General features: G+C 35.4%; 1 protein-coding gene across 1 annotated transcript in view; it reads right to left on the minus strand.

Moving 5' to 3' along the window:
* The window catches only part of Cpa6 (carboxypeptidase A6), a 315,449-nt gene that overhangs the window by 202,830 nt on the left and 96,818 nt on the right, over positions 1-15,801 (minus strand). Inside the window, exon 2 of the mRNA XM_063257425.1 lies at positions 789-864. Within this exon, the coding sequence (XP_063113495.1) occupies positions 789-864 (76 nt within the window). The remainder of the gene's footprint in view (positions 1-788; positions 865-15,801) is intronic.

Consider the following 15,801-nt stretch of genomic DNA (forward strand, 5'->3'; position numbering starts at 1 on the left):
TTTTTCTGATATGCTTTGTTCTGTGTTGTTTTACCCTCTTTAAAATAAAAAAAAAATTCAAAAAATTAATGATGGTCCTTTGATAATCTTCTATGCCATCCATTAAAATGAATCCTGAACCAAAATATACTCCAAGAGCCTACTTCTGTGGTAGGCATGGAAGAGAGTCACTTGCCACACTTCTCATCATAGATTTTGGGTTAAATTTATGCTCAGTTACACACAATAATGGCAAGATGAGAAAGTCTAATTCTAAAAATCTATAAAACTCATCATAGGTTGAAAAATCAAAGCTTTCTTCTTCACCTACAAATTTTTTTCCAGATCAACTGAAATTGTAGCAACATTAATCAACTTGAATTTCTAGCTTTTATTTTCCTATAATTACTTAAAGACTTGATTACAAGTATCAAAGTGATCTATATGAAGGTTACAAGAAGGAACAGCAAAACTCCAAAAACTGTGAACTAAAATTATTCATTCATTAAAGAAAAAAAACAAAACATGGAGTTTCCAAGATAGTTCAGATCCGTGCTAGTTGATGAACAAAACACACAAACTGTGAGAAAGCTTGCATTCTAGCTGGGAGATAAATGAACTTGTACATAACTGATACATCAGAAAATTTTTGAGTAGCCTAAACTTTTCTTTAGATAGTCTTTCAGTTAATCTGTTAGCCTTTACTTCTTCTGGCTAATTAAATCCAATTATTCAACACCAGTCAGTAGAGCCTTGTAAACAAATAACAAGCATACTTTTATTGTACAAGTGAGTAGATGCTCTGTTACCTTGAGTTGGTGGTATATTTTCTTTAGTGCATATGCTTCCTCTTCTGTTTTGGGAGTAAGTCTGATTACCTTATCACTATAAAAAAGAGAATGAAAAGTAATGTTAACCTTTCAAAAATAAAGACACTAGTCATCTTTTTTTTTTCAACTCTTAAGAAGCAGCCTTTGAACTTAAGAAAAACAGCAAAACTTCACTGACAAGTAAGACATTTTATGTGGTTCTTGTTATTCTTTGGTTACATTGAGTCTCTTTTCCTGGTTTTAACTAATTAACATTTCAACAGCTTTTGAAGGTTACAAACTCACATGTAATGTGATAAATGCAGAAAGAGGCACAAAACCCCAAAACAATGGCAACATGGGACATGAATTTTCTTGAATAGCTCAAAGCAGTTATCACTAAAGAAAATTCCTAGTGACGGAAGAAGGAAAAACATTTTCCTTTTTCTTCCTTCCTTCCTTCCTTCCTTCCTTCCTTCCTTCCTTCCTTCCTCCCCTCTTTGCTAGTCAGATGCTCTAGCATGAGCTATATTCCCAGCCCCATTCTATTTTTAGAAATCTAATACTGAAAAGGAAAAGGACTTTCAGAGAGAAGACCTGTAAAATCTATACACTATGGAGCATATCTGATTTGTATTCTTCCCATATAAAGCACATTAACGGTAAGCCCATCATTGGGACATCTGATTTCTGGTCCAGAGTTTCTAAACTGTCAAGGGCTGGGCTGAGAGGTAGAATGGCAAAGAGGAGGATCACCAAAGATGTGCCATGAGATATTGATGGCTATAAATTTTTAGAATATTAGAAATTTAAAATCAGTGCTTACAACCAATAAAATTTTATCACAATTGGAATTAACATTTTACCATACTATAAAGGATTTTTCTGTAAAGGTCCTAAATTCCACAGATGACTTTAAATATTCATTTGTTTGCCAGAAAGTTCTCTATGGAGTGACCCCTCTTCCAGATTGCAAGACAATTGGCAGATTTCCAGCATCATGACGACAGGTTGGGGAACACCACTCTATCTCATAATAAAATAATTATAATTTTTCAATGTGTTTTGCACAGAGATGCTTATTAAGTATTTATTAATGGAAGCTGGTCACAGTGGTGCATCCTTGTAATCCTAGATAATCAAGAGGATCATAAGTTTGAAGTCAACCAGCTGGACAACTTAGTGAAATGCTGTGTCCAAAAAAAAAGTTGAGACAAGGATTTAACTCAGTGGCATAAGCACCTGCCTAGCAAGCATGAGGTTGTGAGTTTGATCCCTGGTACTGCAAAAAAAAAAAAAAAAAAAAAAAAAAAAAAAAAAAATGTAGTTAATCTTAGGTTCAATCTTAGACACTACAAAAACCAAACCAAACACATCCAAACAAAAAAGGTTGGCATAAAGGAAATGGAAAATTACAAAAGTACAATAGGAATATTCTTCATAACTTCCTATGGCATTTAAAAATGACTAAAGATAATGTCAGAAAATAAAAATTTTATCAATTCATTTCATTCCTAAAGGTACACCAGGAACATGGAAGTAATTTGCATACATTTCCATGGTTTTATCAGAAGAGTAGCAATTTCCAAGATCAGGCAAGGCAGATGTGGAGAGCATCAGACCTCAGAACGACTTCTGGATCTGTTGGACAATGATTTTGAAGGGCTATGTGTTTACTTCTAATCATTTTAGTTTCGAAATTTCAAATGATCCCATTTCTTTAAGTCTATGAATGAAAAGGCTGTTGACTTGCTGGCAATAATGTAGTATATTTTAGGCACTTTTCTAATTATAGTTTTCCAATTTTGGTTTCCACAAAACCACTCCTAGCAACTGAGTCACAAAGTCCACATTTCTGAAAAGGATATAAGAAAGAGATAAAAAATCAAGGCACTGTACAACAACTCTCGATATAATTTTAAAATTGCCCATTTGTTTCACCAAACAAAAACTTATCCTTTCTAACTCTGACAACTAATATTTTTGAAGTAGGAAACAATAATTTGGTACTATGAACAGGGAGGATTCAAGTCATAAATAGTCTACAGGAAGTTAAGTGAGAAAATGCAGCTAGGCGCTACTATCAAAGAAGGTGAACTGAGGGATTTTCTTCACAATTTACCAGGTATTTTCCTTCTCCTCGTATTTCTGGTACGCATTTCTCTAACCTTTGTTTTTTCTGCCTTCATCATACCCTGGCCTTGTCCCACTTGACTCAGTACAAATCTTGACAGAGAAAGAAAACTCAGCTGCGTTTGATGCATAGATCCCTTGACAGCTTGCTGGAAAAATATCTCTACCTTCATCTATCAGTTCCTCAAGAGTGCAAGGGAAACAATCTATAGCTATTTTACTGCCACAGAAAGATGGATAATTTAGCCTGGCAACTGGTTCCTCTTCTTCAATTCAAGATATAGGGGAACTACCCCTGTGATTATTTAACCTCGACATTAAATTCATCACAAAGAGGTCACCTCACCCCACCTTTTAGAAATTCTTGGTGTGGCTTTAGAAATCTGTTTATTATTGTTTCAATTATTTATCAAAGCGCAGAGAGTAAGAAAAGTTATTAAGGAAACCCATGAAATGTCATTTGCATAAACAATAAATTATGTTGATTGAATGACTGATAGTCATAATCAAACAAGAGCTCTTTATTGAGCCTGAATATCTCATGTGTCCTATTTGATCTCAAATGCCCCATTTGTTTCACTAACCAAAATTTACTGTTTCTAAATTTGAAAACTAGTATTTTTGAAGTAGGGAACAATAATTTGGTACTATGAACTGGGAGGTTTTAAGTAGTAAATTATTTACTAGAAGTTAAGAGAGAAAATCTGGCTGGGCACAACTATCAAACAAGGTGAACTGCAGGATTTTTTTTTTCCCTAACATCAGGTTTTTCCCTACTCCTCGGTGACATTTAAATTAAGACACCTGGGAGTTACCCTTCCGGATCAAGATGAGGGAATCAAAGGATTTATTGTAAGCTAAGATTGGAAAGACAATTGGGCAGCCAGTTGCTCATAGGTATTGCGTACTTCTTATATCTGTAGTACATTAAAACATCCCTCAGTTTCTTCTGCATAAAGAAAAGAATTTTCTGGACACTTGGAATTTCCTTGCTTTAGAAGACACAGCCCCTAGACTCTGGCTTCTTCTCAACGATAGGTATTGAAAACCCAGCTCCGTTTTGTAGTCCTTACCCCTAGAGTCACACGGTATCATTTTTTTCTTTCAATTGTATCTTCGATTTATTCCCAAATGCTTGGTCCCTGGAATCTTCTTCTTCCCACAAAACTTAATTAGCTACTAAAACAAATGACAAAGTGGCAAAAGCACATACACGGGAGCCAAGGTGCTGTTAGCTGTGTGACTTAGATTTCTAACCTCTATGCCTCTTTCTCTCTGATTCTTGACTGAGGATACTGTTTCTTAATGGATTATTGTGAAGATTAAGTGAACTTGTGTCCAGTCCTTAGAATAATTACTGACACTTAATGAAAGCTACATAAATATGTGATATTATCACATATTTGCCTTTGTCCTTTTTTCTTATTTTATCCAATATTTATACTTGAAGGGCCCTCAACTTCTTCAGTCTAGTCTTCTGGGTTCTTTCATATTCTAATTTGTTGAATGGAAGAAAGAATGAGATTCTCAACAGAAAACTAAGAATAGCAGAATCTCCCTTTGACATGTTCATTTATCTGTATCTTGTAAATCCTTCCTGGAGCCAGTGAGCAGATGATAAAAAGGAATAATTAGAGTTCTACCCAGTTGGGCTTATTAAACTGGATAGAGACTGATGGATGGTTCATCAAGTTAGAGCTAATCTTTGGGAGTTTGCATGATGTATTTAGAGCAAGTCTTTCAAATATAACAAAAACATCTAAATTTCATTTGCTTTATTTTTTCATGTCTGTCTGCAAGTCTCTATATTTATCCTCTCTGAACCATTTCCTTCTTTACTTACAGAAATTGTGATGTTGGATCCCAATCTAGGCTTCACCATTCTCTGTGGGCCCTTGACCAAAATGTTTAAACATTGAGAGATGACACATCCTAAACCTTAAATTGGGACAAACATCAATGTATTATTGCATAAAATTTTTGTGAAAATCATTTTATTCGGCATTTGTTAAGATTATATTATCTTCCAGGCACAGTGGTAGGTATCAGAGAGATAGCAGTTGCTTTCTGGGTGCGTTTATACATTCGTGGGCTCAGTGAGACATTGTCCAGGAAATGCCTATCTTATTATTGCCTTCCAACATATAGTAGCTAGAGTCATTACCTTTCTGTCAAAAGATTTTTCTTTTCCTTTAATCTAAAAAGAACCAAAAGTAGATGCTTCTGCAAATGTGTTTCATTGTGAATCTCAGAAATGGCAAAATATAATTCTGTTATGCATGCATTTAACTTTCTGTTCCTGGTAGCTTTGTTTTTGACTTTTGTATAGGTTTTTGAATCAAATCATTGATGTACTTCTTAATTTGGGACTATTTGCTCAGGCAACTTTTTGACATATGAGAAATATACATGTTAGGTGGTCTCATTATTTTCAACAAAAGCAACTGGAGAAGTAAGATATATAAGCCAAAAAGAAAAATTATTTCACAGAAAGTCCTATAGAGATTTTGTATTTATACAAGCCACACATTCAATTTTTCAATCCTTCTAATGACACAATTTACCTGGACAAGTAAAGGATTTCTAGGGGAAGAAAATAGCATATTAGAGGCATATAGTACCCAGCTGGTGCTCCAACAGACTGAATCAAATGAATAGGCATGTAGCTACATGTGAGGTAGGGGATTTGTTGGAAAGTGCTGGGACACAGCAGTAGTGTCAATGACCAGATGAAACCTGGAAATATTGTTCTTTAGAATAATAAGAGAAATGGTCCTAACATGGTGAAGCTTAAGAATGATTCCATGGAAAATTTTGTATCTCCCAAGTGCAGCAACCTCTTGTCATGACGCAGTAAGCACCCGCCCTAACAAACACTTTGGCCCCAAGAAAGTGATTGTGACACAAATCTGCTAAGAGCCACAGTTAGCGAAACGTGAAATTTGTGAGGCAGGGGAAGAGAAAGGCACTTCCATTGAAAAGTGGCAGTTTGTCCTTTGTGATGGGGAGTGAGACCAGCTATGTGTGGATATAGTTGGTGGCTGGGTCTGAGAGCACCTGCCTTAACCAACAGAGCTCTGCTCCTGTGACTCCCCCCACCACTCCAGCACAGATCCCCTTTCCTCCAAGAGCAGAGGCATTCAGAGGAAACACTACCTTGGCTTGGACATTTGCCAGGCTCTTCAGGGATCTGACAAAGTGTCAGAATACCAAGGGACTAAAAGCCCAATCAGTGCGCTGGCTTGGGGGGTGAGAAAGTATGGCAGAAACTCATCTTGGATTAAATTCAAAGGCCTATGAAAAGAGGAAGCCATGTTAAAATCTCTGTCTTAGCCCATTGGGAGTGGACAACTAGTCACAGCTTAGCTCTCATATTGCCCTAACTGGTTTTGCTTGTTTGGTTGGAGTTGCAAAGGGAACACTCATCCTGTAGCAATGACTCTTAATTACCACTTACACCTGGCAAGCCTAAATTCAGAGGTTCCAAGAATAGCTCTCCACTTCAAATATTTCTGCAAGGAGGAATCTATGAGTTTAGATTTTCTTTGTTTTTGTTTTGGTCCTCAAATTTATTTTCCTTTTCATATTTTACCTAATTTTATGTACTTTTAAAATTAATTAATCTCTCTTGTTTTCTCTTCTTTCCTTATTCATTTTTAGTCTTTCTTCCTTCTCACATGTTTTAAGTTTTAAATATATTTTATTATTAATTTATTCATTAATGTTTAAGTTTTTAATCTATACTATATTATTACTTCTCTTTTTTGCTCTATGGGTAGTGATATTATGGATAGTTTTTTTAAAAACAATGTGTATATCTGAATTACTTCTAAATTGTAACTGGTGGCTGGTTTCTCCTCTCAAAGTGGTATTGGGGATTAAACCCAGAATCTTAAATAGGTTGATGCGTGCTTTACAAATGAGCTATAACACTAGTGCTTTTAAAACGTACACTTGTTCAAACTTTGATGAATATCTCAACTTAAAAAATAGAGGATACAAAAATCCTAAGTGAGTTGACAATCCATTACTAAGGAGGCAGAAATGGGGGATGCTGATGCTGAAGACCCAGTACTGGATATTCACTCACTTACTAACAACAGAAAGAACACACACAGCTGCACCACTGTCCCACCCATGGAGGGCCTGAGCTCTGATTGTTCCAAAACCTGTTTGTACTACTCGCTTCTGACAAGTTTAGAGAAGTAATTACAGAGAAAACACCACACACACTCTGCTGTCTATATTGTACCTGCTTGAATTCACAAACGAACCCTACTCATGCAAGTCCTATGGATAAAGCAGGTCCTTCACATTTTGAAAGAATATGTAGAGTCAAAACTCACAACATACAGGAGTAGAAGGTACAGAGAAAGTAAAAGATTAAATCCATTTTGAGTTAAAGTCAATACTGCACAACAAACCAATAACCCATTGCACATTGTCAAGAGAAGAGTGCTCACTAAGAAGATGATACATAAAAATGACAGGGATATGCATCCCAATAGATATGAAGATCTAAAAAGAAACCAAGAAACATGAAAAAAAGAAACATAACTTATCCACAAGTCCATAACTCCTTGTAAATGAATCTGAAGAAATTGATGTTGTTGACAGACAGGTTGACAGGTAAAGAATTCAAGGATTCTTAAAATAATCAATGAATTCAAAGAAGATACAAGTAAACAGCTAAATAAAGTAATAAAGACAATAAAGGATATCAAAGAGTATTTCAAAAGACAGCAATTCTGAAAAATATAGGCAAACAGTGATCCTAGATAGGAAAAGCTCAAAAAGTCAAAAAAACTCAGTAGGAAAGACTAACTTGGTGCACTGATGCCTGGACCACCACTGGTGGCCCACCCCACCTCCTGGACTCAGTACTGCTGCTGATCTTCAGCTTCCACCCCTTCTCCCAGAACCTTGGACTACAGCGAATTACTGTGCTGGCTTGATGGGAGATTCAGGAACCCCTCACCCTAACAGAAGACCTCAGCAGGCCATTCTCACCAAAACTATTATACAGATTTAATGCAATCCCAATCAAAATACTGTTAACATACCTTAAAATCTAGAGAAAACACTCCTAAAATTGATTTGGAAACAGAAGAAACCTAGAATAGCAAAGACAATTCTGGGCAACAAAAGCAAAACAAGAGACATCTCAATTCCTGACTTGAAATTATACTACAAAGCCACAGTGATAAAATCAGCATGGAACTGGCAAAGAAACAGACCTAAAGATCAATGGAATAAATTAGAAGATACAAACACAACTACAAAGACACTCAGCCACCTTATATTTGACAAAGGGACTAAACATGTTCACTGGAAAAAGGATAGCCTCCTTAATAAATGGTGTTGGAAAAATTGGCTTCTCAAATGCCAAAGACTGAAACTAAACCCATGCCTATCACCATGCACAAAACTAAAGTCTAAATGGATCAGAGACCTAAATATTAAAACAGAAACACTAAATCTACTGGAAGATAGGGTAGGTAGAATCTTGGAGACATAGGGGTAGGCAGAGAATTCATGAGCAAAATGCAAACCACATGGGAAATACTTTGAGAATCAGCAACTGGGATCTTATATTACTAAAAAGTTTTTGCATTTCAAAAGAAATCACCAACAAAGTGAAAAGAAAACCCACAAAATGGAAAGAATTTTATTCAACAATTCCTCAGACAAAGGGCTTATATCCAGAGTATATAAAGGATTTGAAAACATTAAGCACCCCAAATTCAAAGACCCTTTTCAAACATGGGCATCTGAAATGAACCCATTTCACAGATGAATAAATATAAATGGCAAATAAATACATGAAGAAAAATTCACTATCACTAGTCATTCAAGAAATGCAAATTAAAACAGCACTGACATTTCCTCTCACTCCGGAAAGAATGGCTGCCATCAAGAAATCAACTGATAATAAATGTTGGTGAGGCTGTGAAGAAAAAGGAACACTGCTCCACTGTTGGTGGGAGTGTAGACTGGGGCAGCGACTATGGAAATCAAGATGGAGATTCCTCAACAAACTAGGATTAGAAGTTCCATTCAATCCAACTATTCCTCTCTTGGGTATTTTTCCCCTCAAAATTGAAAAGATCATGCCACAGTGATATATGTGCACCCATGTTTATAGCAGCACAATTTGTAGTAGCTGAATCTTAGAAACAATCAAAATGCCCATCAACTGCAGAGTGCATGAAAAAGATGTGGTATTTTTATACAATAGACTATTACTCAGGTATAAAAAGGATAATCTTGAGGCTTTTATAGATAAATGGAGGTAATTTGTGGCTATCCTCATAAGTGAAATAAATGTCTCATATTTGTAAATATCATATTGTCTCTCTCGTGTAAAAAATAATAGAAAGGAAGGAGTAATAAGATCCAAAATACATAATAGATATTGTAAAAATGAAAGGGAAGAAAAGTGCTCTAACAGATATAACTATACGGATGATTAAGTGTGTAAGATAGATAACTATATTACTAAGTTTGCTTTAGATCGCTGAACAGAATGGTTTGTACTGTGAGTGTTTGAGTATCCACTTTTTATGCTTTGATTTTGTAACTTGAACAACTATTTCTAAGAGGATAATATGTAACTTATCAACTAGTAATTTCTTAGTGTTAGTATTTTTTTTTTGAATTCTGTATTACTTCTACCCTTTTTTCTGTTTTTTCTTGGTTTTCTTGCTTTTTTCTTTAAATTAAAAAAAAATAAATGAAAAAGTCTAACTCAAAGAGAGAAAAAAAATGTCAGGGCTTGACACGACAGATAAATTACCACATTTAGACAATAATAAAGACAATACCATGTCTCAAAAATTAAAAAGGCTTGGGATATGGAGTAAAAGGCCCTAGATTCAATCCCCAGTACCATGAAATGAAAAACAAAGCAAAATAAAAAAGCAATTATGACCAAAAAGTACATACAAGTCATCTGGAGCACCAGTTGGAGATTTATAAAATTTTTGTTAAACTTATAAATTTTTGGCATATGTGAAGAAGTATATATCAAAAGCACAGAAAGAGAGGAAAAGAAAGTGCTCTAATGGAAATAACTGCATATATTTAAGTGTTTAAGATAGAAAACCATATTACTAAGTTTTTGTTGGATCATTGAACACAACTGTTTGCAGTCTCACTGTTTGAATGTCCACTTTGTAAGCTTTAATTTTGTAACTTGAACAACTATTTCTAAGATGACAATATATAATCTAACTAGTGATTTCTTACTGTTTTTTTTGAAATTCTGTATTACTTGTACCCTTTTTACTGTTTTGTTTTGTTTTCTCTTTAAATAAAAAAAATTTAAAAAGTAAAAAGCACAGAAAAGCTATTTAATAAAATAATGTCAGAAAAATTCTCAAATGATATGAACATCCAAATACAGGAGGCATTTAGACCCCAAATATGTATCATTATAAAATAACCTTTCCAAACATATTGTAGTTAAACTGCTCTAATTATAGAACAAAGAAAGCATATTGAAAGCTGTAAAGGAGAAATAGCAAGTGAACTACACAGGTAAACGTATTAGAAAAATAGTTTTTTCCAGCAAATACTCTAAAGATAAGGAAGCCTTGAAAGGAATGGTAAGTTTCAAGCCTTGAAAGGAAGTTGCTGTCAACTCAGGTAATTATATCTAGCATTGCTATCCTTCAAAATCAATGGAAGAATAAAAATCTTCTAAGATAAACATAAACTAAGGAATTCATGACTACTAAGTTGAGATTGCAGAAGATATTTACATACATATGACTAGATAAGCAACAGAAAATTAGGAAAGTGAAACATCATAATGGCAGGAATTATTGCATACCTTTCTATAACAACCCTAAATATAAATGGTCTTAATTCTCCAATTAAAAAACAGACTGATGGACAAGATTAAAAAATAAGACACAATTATTTGCTGCATGCAAACTCACCTCACTGGCTAATATACAAACAAACTGAAAATGAAAGGATACAGAAATTGCATACAAATAGAATCCAAAAACAAGCAGATATACTTATAACTAATAATGCAGATTTCAAGTTGAAATTAGTTTGAGAAGACAAAGACCACCACATATTGTTAAAGGAACAATTCATCAGGAAGATGTAGCAATTGTAAATATATGTGTACCAAACATTTGTGTATCTCATTTCATAACACAAACAATACTGAACATGAAAGGAAACATAGGCCCCAATAAATAATAGTGGTGGACTTCAGTATGTCACTCTTCCCAATACGTAGTTCACCTAGATACTCCTTCCCCCAAAACGGTAATCAATAAAGAAGCATCAAGACTAAATTACATATGTACTAAATAAATATCTATAAAACATTCTATCCAACAACTGCAGAATATACATTCTTTCTAGCAGCTGATGAGCTGACATAATATTCTTCAAAATACATAATATTTTAGGACAAGTACACAAAAAATTAAAATAATTTTCTGGATCTTATCAGATCATAATGGAATGAAACTAGAAATTAACATCAAGAGAAACTACAGAAACCATACAAACACACTGAGATTGAATAATCCACTTTTGAATAATCAGTAGGTCATTGAAAAAATAATGAATAAAATTTAAAAATTTCTACAATAAAATATATCACATTTCATAATCATGATACGGTACAAAGAGTGGAACAAAAGGTCACCGAGAGTCAGTGTCCACTCCATGCTCCAAAAGGGCCCAACAGGGCTGCCATTAACAGAGACCCCCCAGCATGAGAGCCAGATAAAAGCAGCCCAGCTAAAGCCTCTGTGGCTTTTCATTCATATAACTAAGAAGCAAGGATAAAAGAAAAATGAAGGATATCTGGGTAGGATCCCATGTAGGGGGCAGGGGAAGGACAGGGGAGGCTGAGGGTGGTCTGTTAAATGAATGACCTTGGGACCAATCTAAATGATAAATTGGAATATGGGGAGGACAAAAACCAGGACATTCAAAAAAAATGAAAATGAAAACATAATAGAAACAAACTTTGAGAGACAGTGAAGGTAGTTCTAACAGGGATATTTATGAACATAGACATAAAAAAATCAGAGAGATCGCAAATAATGGTACACATCAAGTTCTTAAAAAATAAGAACAAGCTAAAAATGAGTCAATATATATAGAGAAATAGCAAGGACCAAGATGAAAATAATGAATAGAGACTCAACATACAACATATCAAGGAAACACAGATTGGTTCTTTAAAAAGATAAACAAGATTGATAAATCTTTAGTCAAAATAACCAAAAAAGAAAAGAGAGAAGATTTAAATTACAGATAAAAAGGGATGCTACAACAAATTACTGAGATCTAGAGTACCATTAGACACTATTTTGAAAGTATATTCCAATAAATTGGAGAATCAAGAAACAATGGATAAATAAGCAGGTAGATAATACTTGCTGGGCTCAAGAGATTTCACCTGGGAATGATTCCAACTGACAGCTGGAGATTGTGTGTATTATTCTTTAGCAGGAAATTTGCCTGCATTGTGATTGTGGCATGGGGACCATTGGCGATTTTAATCTAGATTTATAGTGAGAATTAAGGGCAAAATTTTGCAGGACAAAAAATTGAAAAACTTATTAAACTTTTACCCAAAAGAAACCATTTGTAAAGATGAAGTAAAAGTAGTTATGGTTGCTGAAGAGATTAATGGCACTAAAGAAACATTAAATATTTCATATCAGGATGCTAAAAAAGATGCCTTGAGGGCATTTTAGGAAATGACCAGACCCTACCCACTGCAGCTTCAGGGTGCAAAAGAGTAAATTATTTTGAAAGATTTTGCTTTTAATAGAAATTCCTAAGGTGTCCTGCTCATTCAGGGCAACTAGGGAAATCTTTCCCCAAGTTCAGCTATCCAGGCACTCAGAGGCTTCTGTGGCCTTGATACAAGGAGGCCAGGCTGCAGCTTGAGCTGGTAGCAGACCATGGCATTATCCACATGGTACTGGTTTTTCAGGGATGAAGAATGCAAGAGTTATCTATCTGTGAAGATTAAAAGGAAAGCCTATGTTATGGTTTCTATCTAGATGTGTCCTCAAAGTCTCATGTGTGCAAAGGTGGGACTTTTGAAAGACGATTGGATTATTGAGGCTTATAGCTAGCTTGCTATTGGGAGGTGGAGTATGTTAAGAAGATGCAGGTCACTGGGTATGTTACCTGAGAGGCTTATCTTGCTTCTCAGCTCAGCCTTCATGCAGGCTGTCTTTCTCTGCTTCCTGTGTGCCATGCCATGAGCAGCTCTTCACTGGAATATCCCTCTGCCACGCCACTCTACCTGGGATCCAACTGACTATGGACTGAAACATCTATAAACTAAGTCAAAATAATCCTCTTCTCCCTTAGTTTGTTGGTGTCAGGTATTGTGTCTCAGTGATCAGGAAAGAAACTAAAAGCCTGGGAAGCCAGACAAAAACATGCGACAGGGTTTCTACCCTTGTGAGGAACCCCTAAAGGGCAACACTTGAAGTTGACTGATGCCATGGGTGCAGTGGATGCATCATGAGATGCCAAGAATGTGAAATATCTGCTGAGGAAAGCTGCAGACAAGCAGCAGAGGCAGCTGTGCAGAGAAGCACTGTGAGCTCTAACCAATAAGGCCACAGAAGTGAGGTGTCCAGGACATTTCAGATCACATCTCAACACTGCATGCAGTACATATGTTAGTGATGGTGAATTTTTTTAGAGCTTTTTATGATACAAACAGCCACTAGCATAGGTTTGCCACCACTTCCCTAGATGCTGAACATGTAACTACAGAATTTAATGTTCACTGTATTGGAGTTTGGCCTTACTCTGGTTTTTTATTAACTGATTTTTTCCTTTTGGAATGGGAATGTTTACCTTGTGCTTAAGTATTTTGGAAATACTTAAGCTTCTTTATTTTTATAGGAAGCTTCCAGATAAGAGTCTGCCTTGAGTCTCAGAGAAGACTGCATTTTGGACATTTCAGCAATGCTGAATTGTTGAGTTTGGCCTGTATTAGAAATAGGCTAACTGCATTTTGCCTTTTGGAGGCTAGGACAGAATATTATGGTTTAGATCTAAAATGTCTCTAAAAAGTCATTTGTTCAGAGGTGGAGCTTAGTTGGAAAAAGCAAATCACTGGAGGCATGACATAGAGGGGTATTTTGTCCCTTGGCTCTTCCCCTTCTCTTCTCTGCTTCCCGCCATGGGGTGAACAGCTGTCCTCTAATGGGCTCTTCCAGCATGCTGTTTCTCTCTTGACCATGAACCAAACACACTGAAATTGTGAGTCAAATAAACCTCTTCTCCTTTAAATTATGGATGTTGGGTATTGTGTCTCAGTGATTAGAAAGCTGACAAAATCCTTTGTGTAGGAGATCCCAAAATTTCATCAGAAAACACTTAGAGCTAACAAGTACAGAATCAACATGAAAAAATCAATAGCATTAATGTATATAACAATGAAGCCAACAAGAAAGAAATTAAGAAAACAGTTCCATGCGTAGTAGCTTCAAAATTTTAAGTATCTTGTGGTTGAAATACTTGATAACAAAATTAGTTGTCAAAAGAAAGAGGCTACCAAAAGAAATATATGTATTTAACATATTCCTGCTAGCTGGAACCACTCGTGGTACATACATGACTATGCAATCCGGTGGTTTGTACTGCTGGTGGTACAAGTGGTAGCATCATGCATGACAATCATGTATGTACAACTATTGGTAGTTCAAGCCACCTGGAAGTGATATATACAAATTATGGCCCCATCATGAACTTGTAACTATAATTCCTATTAAAATGGCTACAATATTAATTATAGAACTAGAAAACCAACCCTAAAATTTACATAGCACCAGAATGCCAAAAAATCCAAAAATAAAAGAGCAAAATGTCACAGTTTTCTATTTCCAGTTATACTATAAGAGTGTGATAACAAAAACAGTATGGTACTGGCACAAAAATAGATGTGCAGATCAATGAAATAGATGCACCCGGAAACAACTCCACGTACTGGGGGTGACAGTGATATAACTTGTTGAGTGTAAATAAGGAAATGTAACTTCCTGCTTGCCACTGGCAACCAGTGATTATGAAGGGAGCATGCCCAAGGTGAAGCACCTTTGAGTCATCCTAAGCTTTTCGGATTGTTGAATGGGCAGGCAGTATGTGAGTTTGTTGAATCAACCAACCTTTACACTTGCCCTACTGGGCTTCCTGTTATGTAATACAATAAACTTTTTTTTATTGTGTAGGCCAGTTTGAGTCAGGTTTTCTCTTCTTTAGAATAACAACAATTTTACTTGATTTGTTTATTCTTAGAAGAACAAGAAAATGAGAAACTAATGGAATAAATACATTCATTGTTAAATCAGTCCTCACAAGTGGGAATATGCATGTACACCTCTCTTTATTTCATATTGAATTCCCTCTCTCTAAAACAATGTCTTAACTTCTGTGGCAGTTTAAAATACTGTATGTGCTTTCAGAAGAGAACATTCAGGGTGCTTGACAGCTAAGATTCATATTGTCAAGGACAATAGGACAATTTAAAATATTTGCTGAGCTTTCTGAAAGCTTGCATCCCATGTAAGAGTTAATAGTAGTATGCTCACTGACTTAATAAAAAATCTCATTTCAGAGCACAAAAAAAATCCATTAGGTAATTCCATCTAAGAAAATTCATATTCACATGTAGATTCTGCGTTATAAAGTACGTGGACCTCAGAGCTTCACTTCCTTTGTTGAAGGGCTGTATTTTGATGCACATGAAAAATTTCATTAAAAAGCAATAAATAAGGTGTAACTTGACATAGCATACTCTAGAGAGCTAAATGAATTCTCCCTTCTTTAGTTATGGTTTATAGTTGCGGTATAAAGTACTCAGAACATGAAG

This window comes from Cavia porcellus, unplaced genomic scaffold (assembly GCF_034190915.1).
Source record: "Cavia porcellus strain 051 isolate PalLab524CR breed Dunkin Hartley unplaced genomic scaffold, mCavPor4.1 scaffold_10, whole genome shotgun sequence".
Lineage (NCBI taxonomy): Eukaryota > Metazoa > Chordata > Mammalia > Rodentia > Caviidae > Cavia > Cavia porcellus.